The sequence below is a fragment of the Oikopleura dioica genome, chromosome XSR (genome assembly GCF_907165135.1).
Source record: "Oikopleura dioica chromosome XSR, OKI2018_I68_1.0, whole genome shotgun sequence".
NCBI lineage: Eukaryota > Metazoa > Chordata > Appendicularia > Copelata > Oikopleuridae > Oikopleura > Oikopleura dioica.
Genome location: NC_137294.1, coordinates 1098723 through 1112254, shown reverse-complemented (window position 1 = coordinate 1112254; position 13532 = coordinate 1098723). Strand labels below are relative to the sequence as shown.

Genomic DNA, 13532 nt, shown 5'->3' with positions numbered 1-13532 from the left:
ACAAGTTATCATTTATCAAGTGCGGTTTTAATATAAAAAAAAAATTTATTAATTTTTTAATTAAATTTACTAATTTTTTTTTATTAAATAAAAATAAAAATTAATAAAAAATTTTTTTTATTAATTTTTTTTTTATTAAATAAAAATAAAAATTAATAAAAAATATTTTTTATTAATTTATATAATTTTAATAATTTGGGGACATTTGTTGACATTCGGGGACATTTGGGGACATTCGGGGACATAACAAACGTCTTTCAGAAAATAAATTTAGACGATTATCTAGTTTCTTTTATAATTTGTTAGCTCGGGACACGGATTATTATCTAAATTGCCATTCGATCAGTGTTAAAAGAGCAAAACGTGCACCGGATAGTCAGGAAGGTTTTATTCTCCGAAAATAGTTTCCCTATCGGCATCCGCAAAAAAGTAGAAATTACTAATAAAACGTGATTTTCAAAAGCGCCGAGATAGATTCACTGCAAGTGCCAATTTGATATTTTTTATCTTCGGAAAATTATGCTTCAAAAAAGACGCGATGAAGTACAATATTCAATTTTTGAAAGTTTGAGATTTATTTCGTTTTCGCGAAAAAGGAGGAATATACACATTTGAGGATCTTCATCCGATCCAGAATTTGCAACAATAGAAATTCTATTTCTATTTCGATTACAGACAGATTCCGATTTAATAGGGTCAAGTATCAAATTTACAAGCTCGCGGATAGGCTCTTCGCTACTAGTGATAGTTGCTTCTTCCACAATGCTGATTTTTCTCGGCTTTGAATTGAATATTCATTTTTTTCTTTTTTTTTTGTTGAATTAATTTCAGGCTGAGTTCTTCTGGGAAGAGGCGGCATTCACGGGCGCATTTTTGGAGTCAGAACGAGCCGTGAAGAAGATCGCTGTTCGACATACTTGCGAGGGAGGCTTCCCACGGCGAGGAGATGTCAGAAATGTCCGAAGAGAAAATCGACGTTGGCTCGAGATCGCGGATTTCGGAGAAGATGTCCACGAACCGGTCGACGTCCGTGAAGATTGATCCAGAGTCCAATTCGAAATCGTCGATCGAGCTCGATACTAAAAATTTTTATAAATAAATAATTAAAAATTTAGATAATAAATTATTATTAATAATAATATTTTAATTTTTTTTCTATTTCTATAAATTTTATTAATATTAATAATAATTGAATAAAATTTTAAATTTATTATAATTTTAATTATATAATTATTTAATAATAATAATTAAATTATTATTTTGAAAATTTACCGGGAGGAGAGTTCATCGAAGCATCGGAAGAGTCGCCCGAGTTCCATCCTGAATCTGGGCTCATTCTGCACTCGCTGTTCTCGCTCGTTTCGCTTCCATCCTCGCTCGAGTACGTTCGCATCTTCTGGCTGTCAGAAAGAGAGATGCGCCCTCGTTTGGCGCAGGGCTCTCCTTCCGTCGCTCCCGTCCTCGACTTGATCTTCAGCTTGCGCAGCGGGAGCGACGATTCTGAAGCGTTACCGGCAAGGCGCTGAAGGGTCTTTGCGAATTTTCCTTTTGGAGAAATGAGGCTAGAAGAAAGTGAGTCGGAAGATGGAGAAGTGGCCGTGATGATCTTCAATTTCGCAGCAGTGACGTTTAGCTTTTCTTCTAAGGTCTCTGTACTAGTCTAAAAGAGCGTTTATTTCGCGTCCAAAAAGTCTTGAAACTCAAAAGTCAACTCCGACTATTAAAAAACCTGGTGATTCTCGCATCTAGTCCTGTACTCGGCGAGCATCGTGGTCAGCGTCTCCTTCCATATTTCCTCCAGCTTCTTTCGCTCGAACAATCGCGACCGCAAATCGTCAATTTCTGCCTTCTGTCTTTGAATGATCGTCTCGAATTCCTTGCATTTCTCCACCACCTAAAGTTGGAAGGGTTATTTTTGAAGCGCGCGAAATCTAATTTTTGCAAGCAGCCAAGAAGCGCCTTTATCAAATTACTTTTGATATTTAAATAGAAATTGATTAGATTCGGTTCGGGACTTGAAGGTTTACTTTTACGCCCTGATTAAATGTATTTTACAGAGGCTCTAAAGGAGCTTAGAAAAAACTTAACAAAAACAGCGCGGCGATTATTTTGGAGGAGGGTATTTTCACGCTCCAAATAAACCTGGCACGACCCCTCATGCGACGCTAAGTTCATATCTACGTCGCCAAGCGTCCGAAACGTGCAACTTTCAAACACCCGCCGAGTTATCTGGATGAACCTTAAAAATAGTTTTATCTCTTCCAAATAATTTCTACAGAAAATAAATTCACGCCTTAGCGCGAAACCGCTAAAGGGACCTGCGAAACCGCGCCGGCCGAAATTGACAATTCTGGCGCATTCCTCGTCATAACCGGCCCAAGTGCCCGGCCCAGCTTGAAAGGAAAATCACAAGGGCCAATTTATCAAAAGGAGCTCATGTAATTATAACTACACAAGCTTCAGTAATCGAGCGGGCCCTATTTGTTTGAGCAAATGGAACGAAATAGAAGTACCGTCCGACCAGTTTAACTTTCCAGCTCCGGCAACAACAAACTCCGCCGCTAGAATGCCCAAACAGGCAGTTATTGTGAGGTCGACGCGGGGTCGAAATTTTAAATTTTCTAAAAAAAGGGCTGCGCGAGTGCGAATGGGCGATTAGAAACTCGGGTGATCTAAGTTGAGCGCGCTGGAATTTCCCGTAAAATATTCAAAAAGGAAACGTTTAAGGGTACACCCGTCTGGCGCTCTCTTGCATTTGAGCTACTTTGAGCCGGTTGAGAAGGCTGCACGCGGATCCGCACGCGCGCATCCTCATCATTGCATGTGTAAGTGCATCTGTAATGCGCGCTTATCGTTGGTTGCATGATTCGCAATGTCTATGAACGCGACACTGCCTTTTCAACTTGCTTTCCTCTTGAGCTGCCAGAGACCTGTCGAGCAGACTGTTTATCCCTGGGCTCGGCAACCTGTGTAGAAAACCTGACTCAGGGTCTGAAAGAACTGAAATGAAAAGCCGCGCAGCGGCTTATTTAGAACAGAAGCCGCAAAGCGGCTTCGCCAAAATTTTTGACAGATTAAAATTATATTATTAGCGAAGCCGCTTTGCGGCTTCTGTTTTAAATAAGCCGCTGCGCGGCTTTTCATTTCAGTTCTTTCAGACCCTGACTCAGGTTTTCAACACAGGTTGCCGAGCCTAGACTTATCCCCAACAGTACGTTTCTAATTATTCAATTTCATGTTTTACTAACTTTGTCACAAGGCAAGGGCTTGCTCTTGAATTTCTCGCTGGGATGGAGTTGTTCCGTAATTCTACCCCGAAGAATCTACAGTGAATAAGAATCGAAACTGCCAAAACAAAAAATTGTCTATTACCAAACCTAAGAACGTGCGACTGTGTTTTAGCACAAACGCGGCCAAGCCCCTGAAATTAAATTTAGAAATAAAAAGAAATACGTTCACCTAATCACTATCAAAAAAGAAAAATGATAGCCAAAACAAAGAAAAGCATGTTTAAGCGTGTTTTGGGGATACTCGCTCTTTAATAAGGTTTCTTGAAGAACCTGGCTTCAGCAAATTTATGGCAATCTACGGTGGAAAAACTGGTAACCACGAGACACACGTTGCCTGAAACCGCGTCGGTTGTAGTCTTTTGTGTACTACAGGGGACAAAGCGGATTCTCAAAAAGTCGCGCTGACGTTAATACACAAGTTCCTCCAATTAGGTCTAAGGACTTTATTTAGGCCAAAAGCTACAAAGAGAGCGTTTTTTAAGCCGACGGCGACATTATGTTCGAGCTTAGCACCACTGAATTCTAGAGCAGGGTCAGACGAGAAATGCGCACGCTTGTTAGCCCCTCTTTAATCGGATATTTTACTTTGCAAGGGAGCAAATAGGGTTCCGCCCAGCCCAGGCCAGACAGGGATAAAGGAAGATAATCTGTCCAGGGAACGGCTGGGCCAGTAGCGCTTTCGTGAAAAGTAGCCAAACTCAATTACGATGATCAGCGCGGAATTTACGAAATCGGCGACACCTGCTCCTCCATTAAACCATTCCCATTTTTCGCCCCTTTCTCGCTCTTTGCTCTACCTCGTTATTATCCATCTTTGCGTAGACTTCCGGGGCCATCGTCGTGCTCGATTTGGACGACTGGACTCTGTGGAAACGCGCTCGCGATCGAAACTTCTTGGTAATGTTGCTCACGATCAGCTGCTCTGTACATTCCTGAACACTGGTTAGACTCTGGCGACAGGTTTGGGATTCTGGGGTTAGTGAGTTTTTGCTTCGTGAGGAAACCTGGATGTTGACTGTTTTCGGGTTCTTAGCGATCTTTTGAAGGAGCTCCGATGCGAACTGCTCGGAGGAAGGGATAGTGCACGGCGCGACTTTTGACTTTGGCGATGGCGAGGGTTTGCGGCTAGTGAGCACGACCTGAATCAATCAATTTTACAGTTATTCTTGAACAGTGTCAAATAGAAGAGCATGATGTGTTATGACAACAGATGAGAAGAAAAAGCACCGCCCCAAACTTGGAATAAGTATGTGCATATTCAACTTCTTTTTAAGGTCAAGCTCAAGAGAAAGCTGTCACACGGAGAGAGGAACACGTTTCTGTTAGTGAATATCTAGTGAACTGATAACGCAGCGAGATATTCTTTAGAGCACATTTGCTTTCTCTCTTGCTCGCTCTCTTTGATCACGTGAGAGACATTCGCACAGTAAATTGGCGCTTGTTGCGAATGCCATCTCCGGCTTAGATGGAATTCCGAAATAAGATTCCGAAAATGGGCCTCCCGAACACACCGCTTAATTATCAAATTCTAGGCAGTTCGAGCATTTCCCAAAAAAAAGTTGTTGTCTATTTTCAATCATTTTTTTACCTTAAATTGCGGCTTTTGCGCGTTGCTGCTGCCATTGGAGATGGTTTTCAGCGGATAGGCGGTCGCTTTGGGAGAGAGATCGTACGCTCTCGGGAGCGTTATATACTGCCTTACCGTGGACATAACAGTAATGCTTGTAGTGCTTTGTTTTCTGAACAAATGCGGTTTATAGCGTGCCAGGTACAATGGTTATCCGGCGCGACTCGACCAAGAGCCAAGTGAATTCGACAAATGTTCAGTCGCAAATTAGACTGGTAGGTTACCCACGGTTCAAACCTCTTCTTGTATTCGCTCTTCGATCAAGAGGTTGAACGCTCGCCACGTAGAATCGTTACGCCATTTGCCTCAATCCTGAAATAGACGCCTTTAGAAATAATACAGAAGATAGATAAGGCGCAAAACAGACACTTGACTTCGACCGGGCAGCTACCCGGTAGCATCATCAAGAAGCACAGTTAGAAAGCGTCTGTGAGTGGTACGAGTGCATGGCGGGGCCACATTTTAAACAAATGTGTCCTCGCTTATAAACCAATCGCGTATATCTGCCAAACATAGATTCTACTGTGCAGCCTCAAGATTAAAACTTTATAACTTTATCACTTTATAACCTGTTTGTTGAAAAATGTTCTAAAAGAGACTCTTCAATTTTGGAAAGCGTCTCTTTTTTATTTTAGAGATTTCGGAAAATGATGAAACGGTATAATTTACTTCTTTAAGAAGGCCTCCTACTAGGTCAATAATACAAAAAAAAGTCCTCTAACATTGAGCCAAATAGTCCTTGAAGGGGGAAGGTAATTGATGGGAACCTTTGCGGAGGATATTTTGGAGAGCTTAAGAAAGATCTTCATCTGCTTAATCCTAAAAAGAAGCCCTTTCTCGACGGCTTCCTACGAAAGGAACGTGTTGAGGATTATGTAACAAGAAAGTGCTTGCGATAATGCGATCTAGAGTCGGGGGAATGAGGCTTTTGTTCTTCGTCTGTTATCGCCCAGAATTTACAGCTTAATTAATCAAGTAAAACGCGCGATAAGGTCCTATGAATTCTAATACCCGCTTAGCCAATGCTGCCGTGTTGAACTGATAATGGCCTCAAAGCTCATTCACGTAGCGGCGAATCGAAGAAATTACAAATTTCCACGTTTCCGCGCTACTTAGTCAAATGAACCCGCCCCATGTTCAACCCTTAGCGCAGTTACTTTCACTTAGCAGCTTTCTGGATTTAGGCCTCGCGCTACAGTACAGTCGAATTAATGAGCTACTCCGGGGTGCAAACTCATTCGCTTTCTCCTTTCCCGAGTTCGCGCTGGAGGACTTTGCGCCCTTGAGACCGCTAATAAGAAAATACGAGCAAAACAGAATGGAAGGAGAAATTTGTATGCGTATTATTCAACGACACTCTCAAGACAAAATGCCGTATGACAAGAGGGCAGCGGTCGCTTCCAGATGCCGTAATCACCACAACAGAGCATAGATAGCTACCATTAGCTACCTGTACTCGTCGACATATATTTATGGAAAGAAAGCATTATCACACTTCTCGTGGCATTTTAGACCACTCCGATAAAAGCTGGGCTCGGCAACCTGAGTAGAAAACCTGAGTCAGGGTTCTCAAAGAGTAAAATGAAAAGCCGCGTAGCGGCTTTTTTTTAAACGAAGCCGCGAAGCGGCTTCGCCAAAGTTACCAACTCAATGAATTATTTTAACTCTTTGAGAATCCTGACTCAGGTTTTCTATCCAGGTTGCCGATGTTAGGGCCACAGAAGTCCTCTTGATCTTTAGCAAAGGTGTCCCATCCTTTCATGATGTAAGCGAGTTCTGAGCAATCTCAATATCTTAAATGGCTTTGGCAAACATAACGGCATCAATCATAATGTCGGAAGATGCAGTGACAGATGTCCGCTTTCAAAGTGAAATCCGCAGTCCAAGAGATAAAAAATAATTTGTCCGGAGCACGGGCAGCCGGATTTACAGTTGAGCAAGCGCTTTTTTACTGCGTCTCGTCGCCGGGGAAGCATTCCAACTCAGGGGCGACTTTGAACTTTTTCTTCCTGTCAAAATATTCAAAATCGAAATATTTGCATTCTAAAGGCGGAAACGCCAAAGCAGTGAATATACAGGAGTTTGTGTTTATCTCTCAATCGCTGCATTAGGTTACGGTTAGAGAGCGGCCCTCTCTCTCTCTCTCTGCTAGAGATAATGTTTTTCATCGGATATTCTGAAGCCTCTTAGAACGTCCCTTTTGTCACCGATCGGATTAATTCTCCACACTCCCTTGAAATTTTCTTTTATAAAGCGATCAGATACGAACATGGATTACCCAAAAATCCATCTTCTGGGCACACGTTACGAGAGAGAGCTCTTACCCTTTCCTAGAAATTCTAGTGACGCTATTCTCGCTAATAAATTTCACTACTAATGAGGCGGCGACAAAACAAAATATCCAGGTGCGCGGCGCCTGACAAGTAAATGGAGAAAGGCATGTAGCTTTACTGGTAATTAAGGGGACCTCAAGAATCGAAAATAAGGGCGAATTCTTGGGGAATTCGAGTGCTATTTCCGCTCGTGGACAGAAAAATGAGCATTAAACTCGAGTAAAAAATGACACACCGCAAAGAGTGACCTCACGTTCGTTCACATCGCCAAGCTCGAGGGCCGGAAATGCGCCGAACCGAAATACCGAGGATAGCAGGCCTTTGCCCGGGATTTGAAGCTGTTCGCCACAGATGGCGAACAGGTTATCCTGTCAGCCAATCACAAGACAGGATTCTCTTAGTGGCGGCGTAACCCCGGATTTGAGCTGCTATCATCGGTATATGAAGAGTACAGTCTCATGAGTGCGCCTCTCTGAGATAACTCAATAATCAACCAGTAATGAGAAAATACTTGTTTGCTCGTCAATTTTGTCGAAGGATTATTTTCCGAGAATAGCTTGGCACGTGCGAAAGCTCCAACGTGCTTAATATTTGATTTTACGCGACTTACTTGGCCAGTTTGAGACTACAATTAGCTCGTCTTAAAGGTGCCAATCTTCAATTCGCCACACACAATATAGGCTTGACTAGAGTACAGCTTATATGTTATAAGGGATTAAACTTCATGATTACTGAGAAGCTATCAGAACAATAACAAGGGCGAAAGTTTATCTCTCTGCTGGACTGCTCGTAGTCGTGTTTGCTCTGAGCTAAGAGTTTTAGAGAAAGGGAGGTGCCAGGGTTTATCACACTCGAAGAAGCCGTGACGGGACATTCTTCGCAGTCGTTAGAGCTTGTTTGCTCCTGCAGCCAGTCTCACATCGCTCGCGCCAAACAGAAAAGAAAATGGAAATTTCCAACATAGCGCGCTTTGAGAGGTACTCCCACGGAGCGAGTGATTTGTATCACTTCCTGCTTTACCCTTAGAAGCTTTACCAGTTCCATACGACTTGTATAAGCGTGCTTTATCGCTTCCTGGGCAAAATAACAACGCATAGGCTTTTCGATTAGATTCGCTAGAATTTCCAAAGCCGGCAGTTGCTTCTTAGTTGCCGTAATTGTAGGAAAAGAGATTATTCGAAATGACCGTTTGGCGAAGAATATGCACTCGAGGCTTGGTTGTGAACGGGCGGAGGTGATCTCGGAAAATCGATTCAGATTCAACAAGCAGTCTCTTGAATAACGCGGATTCACAACTGCCAAACGGCGAAAAGTATGCCACTTATTGTTATAACAAGAAACCTGCCTCGCGTCCGGAAGGGAGCAAGACTCAACATGCATCAGCTTCTTGATTGACTCTATCTCTCCTTCTCTCTCTCTTACCGTACAGTTATAATTGCAAGCGAAGCAGCCTGACAAAGAGAGAGTTTTTAGATCATCGAAGACGGAATCTCTTAGCCACGTGAACCCGACCTAGGGCCAGGAATTTGCCCAAGTATTCTCCCTTTCGGATGAACTCACATGGGCAGGTCCTGATTCAATTCCGCTACAACAGACTCTTTTTTGGATTCACGTTTCCGTAATTACTAATTAGCACTAGAACTAGCGTGTAAGTTTTATAGTCGCTATGAACTTGAACAAAGTGGCGCGCTCCAACTCAAAAAATGCTCCAAATTAATAATTTCATTAACGGAAAGAGAGACTACGTTATTATAAAACACGTTTTCACCTTAACTTGATCGAGTTTTATCTCGACCGTCGAATAACATTTTTGCAAGAGATAATTTCCCTTGATACTTTTTATGGTCATTTTTATCAGGCAGCGCATCGTTCCGGAAAGGAACGTTCGCTAAAGTAACTATTTCGCGGTTTTGCTTGCGAGCATTTTCGAGATTCATTTTTTCAAAAATGTATTTCGCAAAAAAAAGTACTTTTTTGAAAAGACGCATTCTTGAGATGCAAATTTTCGCCTTTATTCTACGCCACAAGTGCCTTTTCGAGAATTTCGCCCTCCCCTGCGCCCATCGAAATTCAATGGCATGCAGAGAGTAACGCAAAATACAGTTTCTCGGATCTGATTGTACAGTAAGTACAGGGATACAGTTGGCACCCTGGGCTCGGCAGCCTGAGTAAAAAACCTGAGTCAGGCTCTGAAAAAGTGAAAATGAAAAGTGGCGTAGCGGCTTTTTCAAAAACGAAGCCGCAAAATGGCTTCGCAAGAATACCTATCTTGAACTTCTGGCGAAGGCGCTTCACGGCTTTGTTTTTAAAAAAGCCGCTATGCGGCTTTTCATTTTCGCTTTTTCAGAGCCTGACTCAGGTTTTTTACTCAGGCTGCCGAGCCCAGTTGGCACCGCGGTAGCTGAGTACTCGAGTAGCCAACGTGCTATGTCCTTGAGGCCATTTCCTCCATATTAACAGATAAAATCTCCTATCACGAAACATAAATTGAATAACCAGTCATCCTGTCTTCAGTTTATTCAATCTAAAGGAGCATTCCAAAGGAACAGCCAGTTCCTTCAAACTAGAAAAAAACAAAATGCAATCCCCAATTTTGCTTTTTATCTTTTCTGTGTTTGGATTGACAATAGAAGTAGAAAATTAAAGAAGTAAAAAGTGTTTGGATTGAAAATATTTGGCGTTTTGTGGAATATCCGCTTAGAAACGTTGAATAAAGTGGCCAGTTACAAAACACGGAAGTAATACCGTCCTCAGATATTATGAAGATGAGGAGGAGAAGGTTCTAAATGGGAACGGGTGCGGAAGTCTTTAACCCGTGCTCCATGGACGAGGCTCCAAACGACCCTCTCTGTAAGTAATGATGTTTGACTCAATCGTCATCAAAAGGTAGGGAAAAGGATGGCTCGAGGGAAATTCCATTTTGACGAAATTTTGAAAAATATTTTAAAACTCCGCGATTTGGAGAAAATGAGTCTCTGGGGCGGGCAATGACGAATTCAGTAGGAAATCGGATTTGTCTTTTTATCAGTGGGTAAGTACCCAAATGATAACGCCTCGCAAATACTTGCTCAAAATTCGCTTAGGAAGACTAATTCTATTTCTAGCTTATTTGGGAAGAGCGAGATAACAAGAAGGGAAAGAGGCAAAAGCGAAGAAGCACTTTAGTTGATACAGTATTAGCGGATCCATCTCTCTTTGCTGAATATGATGAAAAATCAAGTTGGTAATTACTCTTTAGGGCGCGATAGTTGTTTGGCGATAGCAAAGGGATGACACTGATTGAGAAAAAAGAACATCTTTTATCTGGCGGAGATAGGCTTCAGTGAAGACACACCGCGCAAGAGCACAACTCAAGTAGGAACGATCTTGTCCCACTAGCCGATTCGAAGGTAGAAGGGGTTATCATTCGAGCTGCCCCTAACCCCCCGGGACCCCCACCTAAGGCCTAAACGAGGGGCTTAGCCCCCGGACCCCCTAAGGGTTCCCAGTCCCTAACCCTAACCATTAGCCAAGATTCTAGAGATACTGGATGGCTCGAATGATAACCCCTCTCTACGGATTGGAAGATTGAAAGAACTACTCTTTGTCTATTACATTTGTTTTTTCGTAACGATCAAAGAGCTATTTTGACTATTATCAGTGGCGTGTTTGATTTGACGTGCTCTTGATTTGACTGCAATTATTAGTAAATTCGATTAAGTGGAATTACAACCCGTAACGTGCAATTAATGAAAATCGTATTTGCAACAAACTCTCCATGTTTATTACGAGGCAATTGCGCGAGCCCCCCCTTTTTCCGCCCGTGCTTGTTTTACTCTCCCTAAAATAATACTAAAAAAGCGGCTTTGAGGACTTAAACGACTCCTCTCTTTACGTAAAATCCTTCCTCCGAGAGAATGATTTATCTGAAATTGGCGAAATGAAATGATTTCGAAAGGGACTTCAGCAAGAAATGGAGATGAAAACGCGTGAATATGCGTAAAAAACGAAGCCTTAGTGATGTCCGGAAAGGGCGTCCTCGCGGAAGTGTGCCTCTTCTGCTCGTGCATTTTGCCACACTTCAACTTTTTAGGAGCAGAAGAGACTTGCTTCCGCAAATAAATCCCCCTTCCTGGTAGGTGTAAACAAGGGCCAGTCGAGTGAATTAATTTCTTGCGCTCCTCTCCCCTGAATTAGCGGTTTCTTCTTTTTCCTTCTTTCTTCTCGCCTTGTTACGGTCATATCACCCAAACACCTAATTTCTGGTTGAGCGCTGTGGTCGAATGCTCGCGCGCAAAGCTTTTCTAACCGAGCTGAGGAATCCTCGAAACGAACTCTAGAAGCCAGGCTTAGATTCAACGCGCTCGATTGGAAGGGGCAATTTAAAGTCTTCGCTTTCCGGATTAGCTAGTGACAGCTTCAATCGTTTGACAGCCAACGTGGAGACAGATAACATGTTAGTGGAAGAAGCCAGATTAATCAATTATTTTCCCCTGGCTTTTAAAACGCTCCGCTTTCATCAATCTTTAGAAAATTATACCCTCCGCGCTTGATAACAAAAATATGCATCATTGCAGGATGAAAGTAAAAAAATATTTTTATTAAAATTTATTATTATTAAAATTATTTTGTCTTTAAAACATGAAGTCAAGTGTCAAGGTTGATTTTAATTTATTTAAAATATTTTTCGTCATTTTTTGGTCATTTTTTGGTCATTTTTTTATATTCTTGAATTACCTTTCTTCGCCAGAAAAGAAGGGTTGACTGGAGTTTTCAAAGTCTCTTTTTTTGTAATTTATATTTTCTTCTTCAGATACTTCGTGATTATTATTTACTCTCGTGGTTTATTAAGCTCGTAGTTTTTTGGTGCGTTTCGAAATAGAAAAAAGGGATGGAATATTCGTTGTATGGGAAGAAGTCACTGTTTACTCCTTCGTTAATTACTTTCTGTACTCTTGTAAAAACGTGAAAACGCGCGCCCCGCGAGCACCACCACCGCGTAAAAACGGCGCCGTAAAAAATGGTGGCGCTAAAATCGACCAAAAGTACGCGATCGAACGCTATAATCGTAACTTCTCGTTACTATCTAGCTATCTATCTTAGATTTGTTTGTCTTAACTACGCAATTCCTTGTAATTGATGATATTGAATAGTGGATTCGTCAGAAATTAACAGAACCTGCTCAAAATAGCGGCTCAAAATAGCCAAATGATCAACAAAAAAGGTGCAATAGAAGAGCCCGCGGCTGCGGTGAATTACTGTAGTTGTGAAAACTCTGAATATATTCCGATTCTTGTCGAGCCTGAATGGGGATAGCTTGGTTTAGTGGGCCAAGACGAGGCGTTTAGGAAAATTCAAAATAAATCTGTCATTTGGCATCGATTCCTGGACAAGTTCAAGAATCTTCAGGGCGCCGCTCGATCTATGATTGTTTGTATGTTTGTAAATGCTTGTATTATTTGTATATTTGTGAAGGTCAGTTCGAGCAATACCCGCTTAGAAAAACCCCAAATTGACGAAGAGCTCACCCACTAGCTCTGGAGGTTCTTCCTGGTTCCCCAAGGAGCAAAGTCTACGATTAAACTTCCTCCACCAACGCCGCCACCAGGGAGTTTTTAGATTTTGGAGAGATTTTAGAAGCTGTTCTGGGCAGAAGTCGACAGTGATTGAACCCAGAAGCAAAATCCAGAAAGATATGCTAGTAAATATTTTCGCCGAGGTTGCGCGAGTTCCACTGGGAGCCCATTTTACACGATCGGAAATTCACGTTGTAGGGCATGAATTTCCGCCCAGAGTTTTCCCCGCCGCCGCCGATTCCTTGCATAATGAGCATCGACCTCCGAGGAAAAGGTCGCCTGCGATATCAAATACGCAGGATATACAAGACCAAGCAAACAGAGACGTCTCTGAATCAATCAGAAAGTCCTGATTCATCAAAAAATGCTAAGTGATCGAATCATCATTATCGAAAATCGGGCAAAAACGAGACACGAGTTGCTTCATTTTCTCAAAATTGATTTGTACCTAAATTTTATTATATATTTGCTGAATTGCTTATGCTCGTCTAAGCGAGTGTTTTGGATACTTTCGGAACGTGGGAATCAAAATAAAAAGCCCTAGCCCTAGCAGCGGTCAGGGGCAAACGCTATCAATGGCGACCCCCATTTTTCTCGGGGTTTTTATTAATGCCATGTTAACAAAATTGCACTGGTTCTCATAGTATGAGCAACTCACAAGTGCTAAAATTCGGTTCAAGCAAGTTGCACAGCGCCACGTTTCCCATCTTCTAGAGCTCATAACTGC

General features: G+C 42.1%; 1 protein-coding gene across 2 annotated transcripts; it reads right to left on the bottom strand.

Moving 5' to 3' along the window:
* Positions 1-578: 578 nt before the first annotated feature.
* Positions 579-12153, bottom strand: LOC145707452 (uncharacterized). Of its 2 annotated transcripts, none has more exons than XM_081784982.1 (8): positions 11967-12153; positions 5146-5229; positions 4879-5029; positions 4295-4429; positions 4088-4222; positions 1730-1894; positions 1273-1660; positions 579-1079 (listed from the first exon to the last, which is right to left on the bottom strand). In XM_081784982.1, the coding sequence occupies exons 3-8, from the start codon at positions 4999-5001 to the stop codon at positions 880-882; spliced, it is 1146 nt and encodes a 381-aa protein (XP_081641108.1). In that variant the 5' UTR covers positions 5002-5029; positions 5146-5229; positions 11967-12153; the 3' UTR covers positions 579-879. The 2 variants fall into 2 exon arrangements, with proteins under 2 accessions (XP_081641108.1, XP_081641107.1); XM_081784981.1 differs by having other exon boundaries at positions 5155-5229.
* Between the last annotated feature and the right edge of the window lie 1379 nt (positions 12154-13532).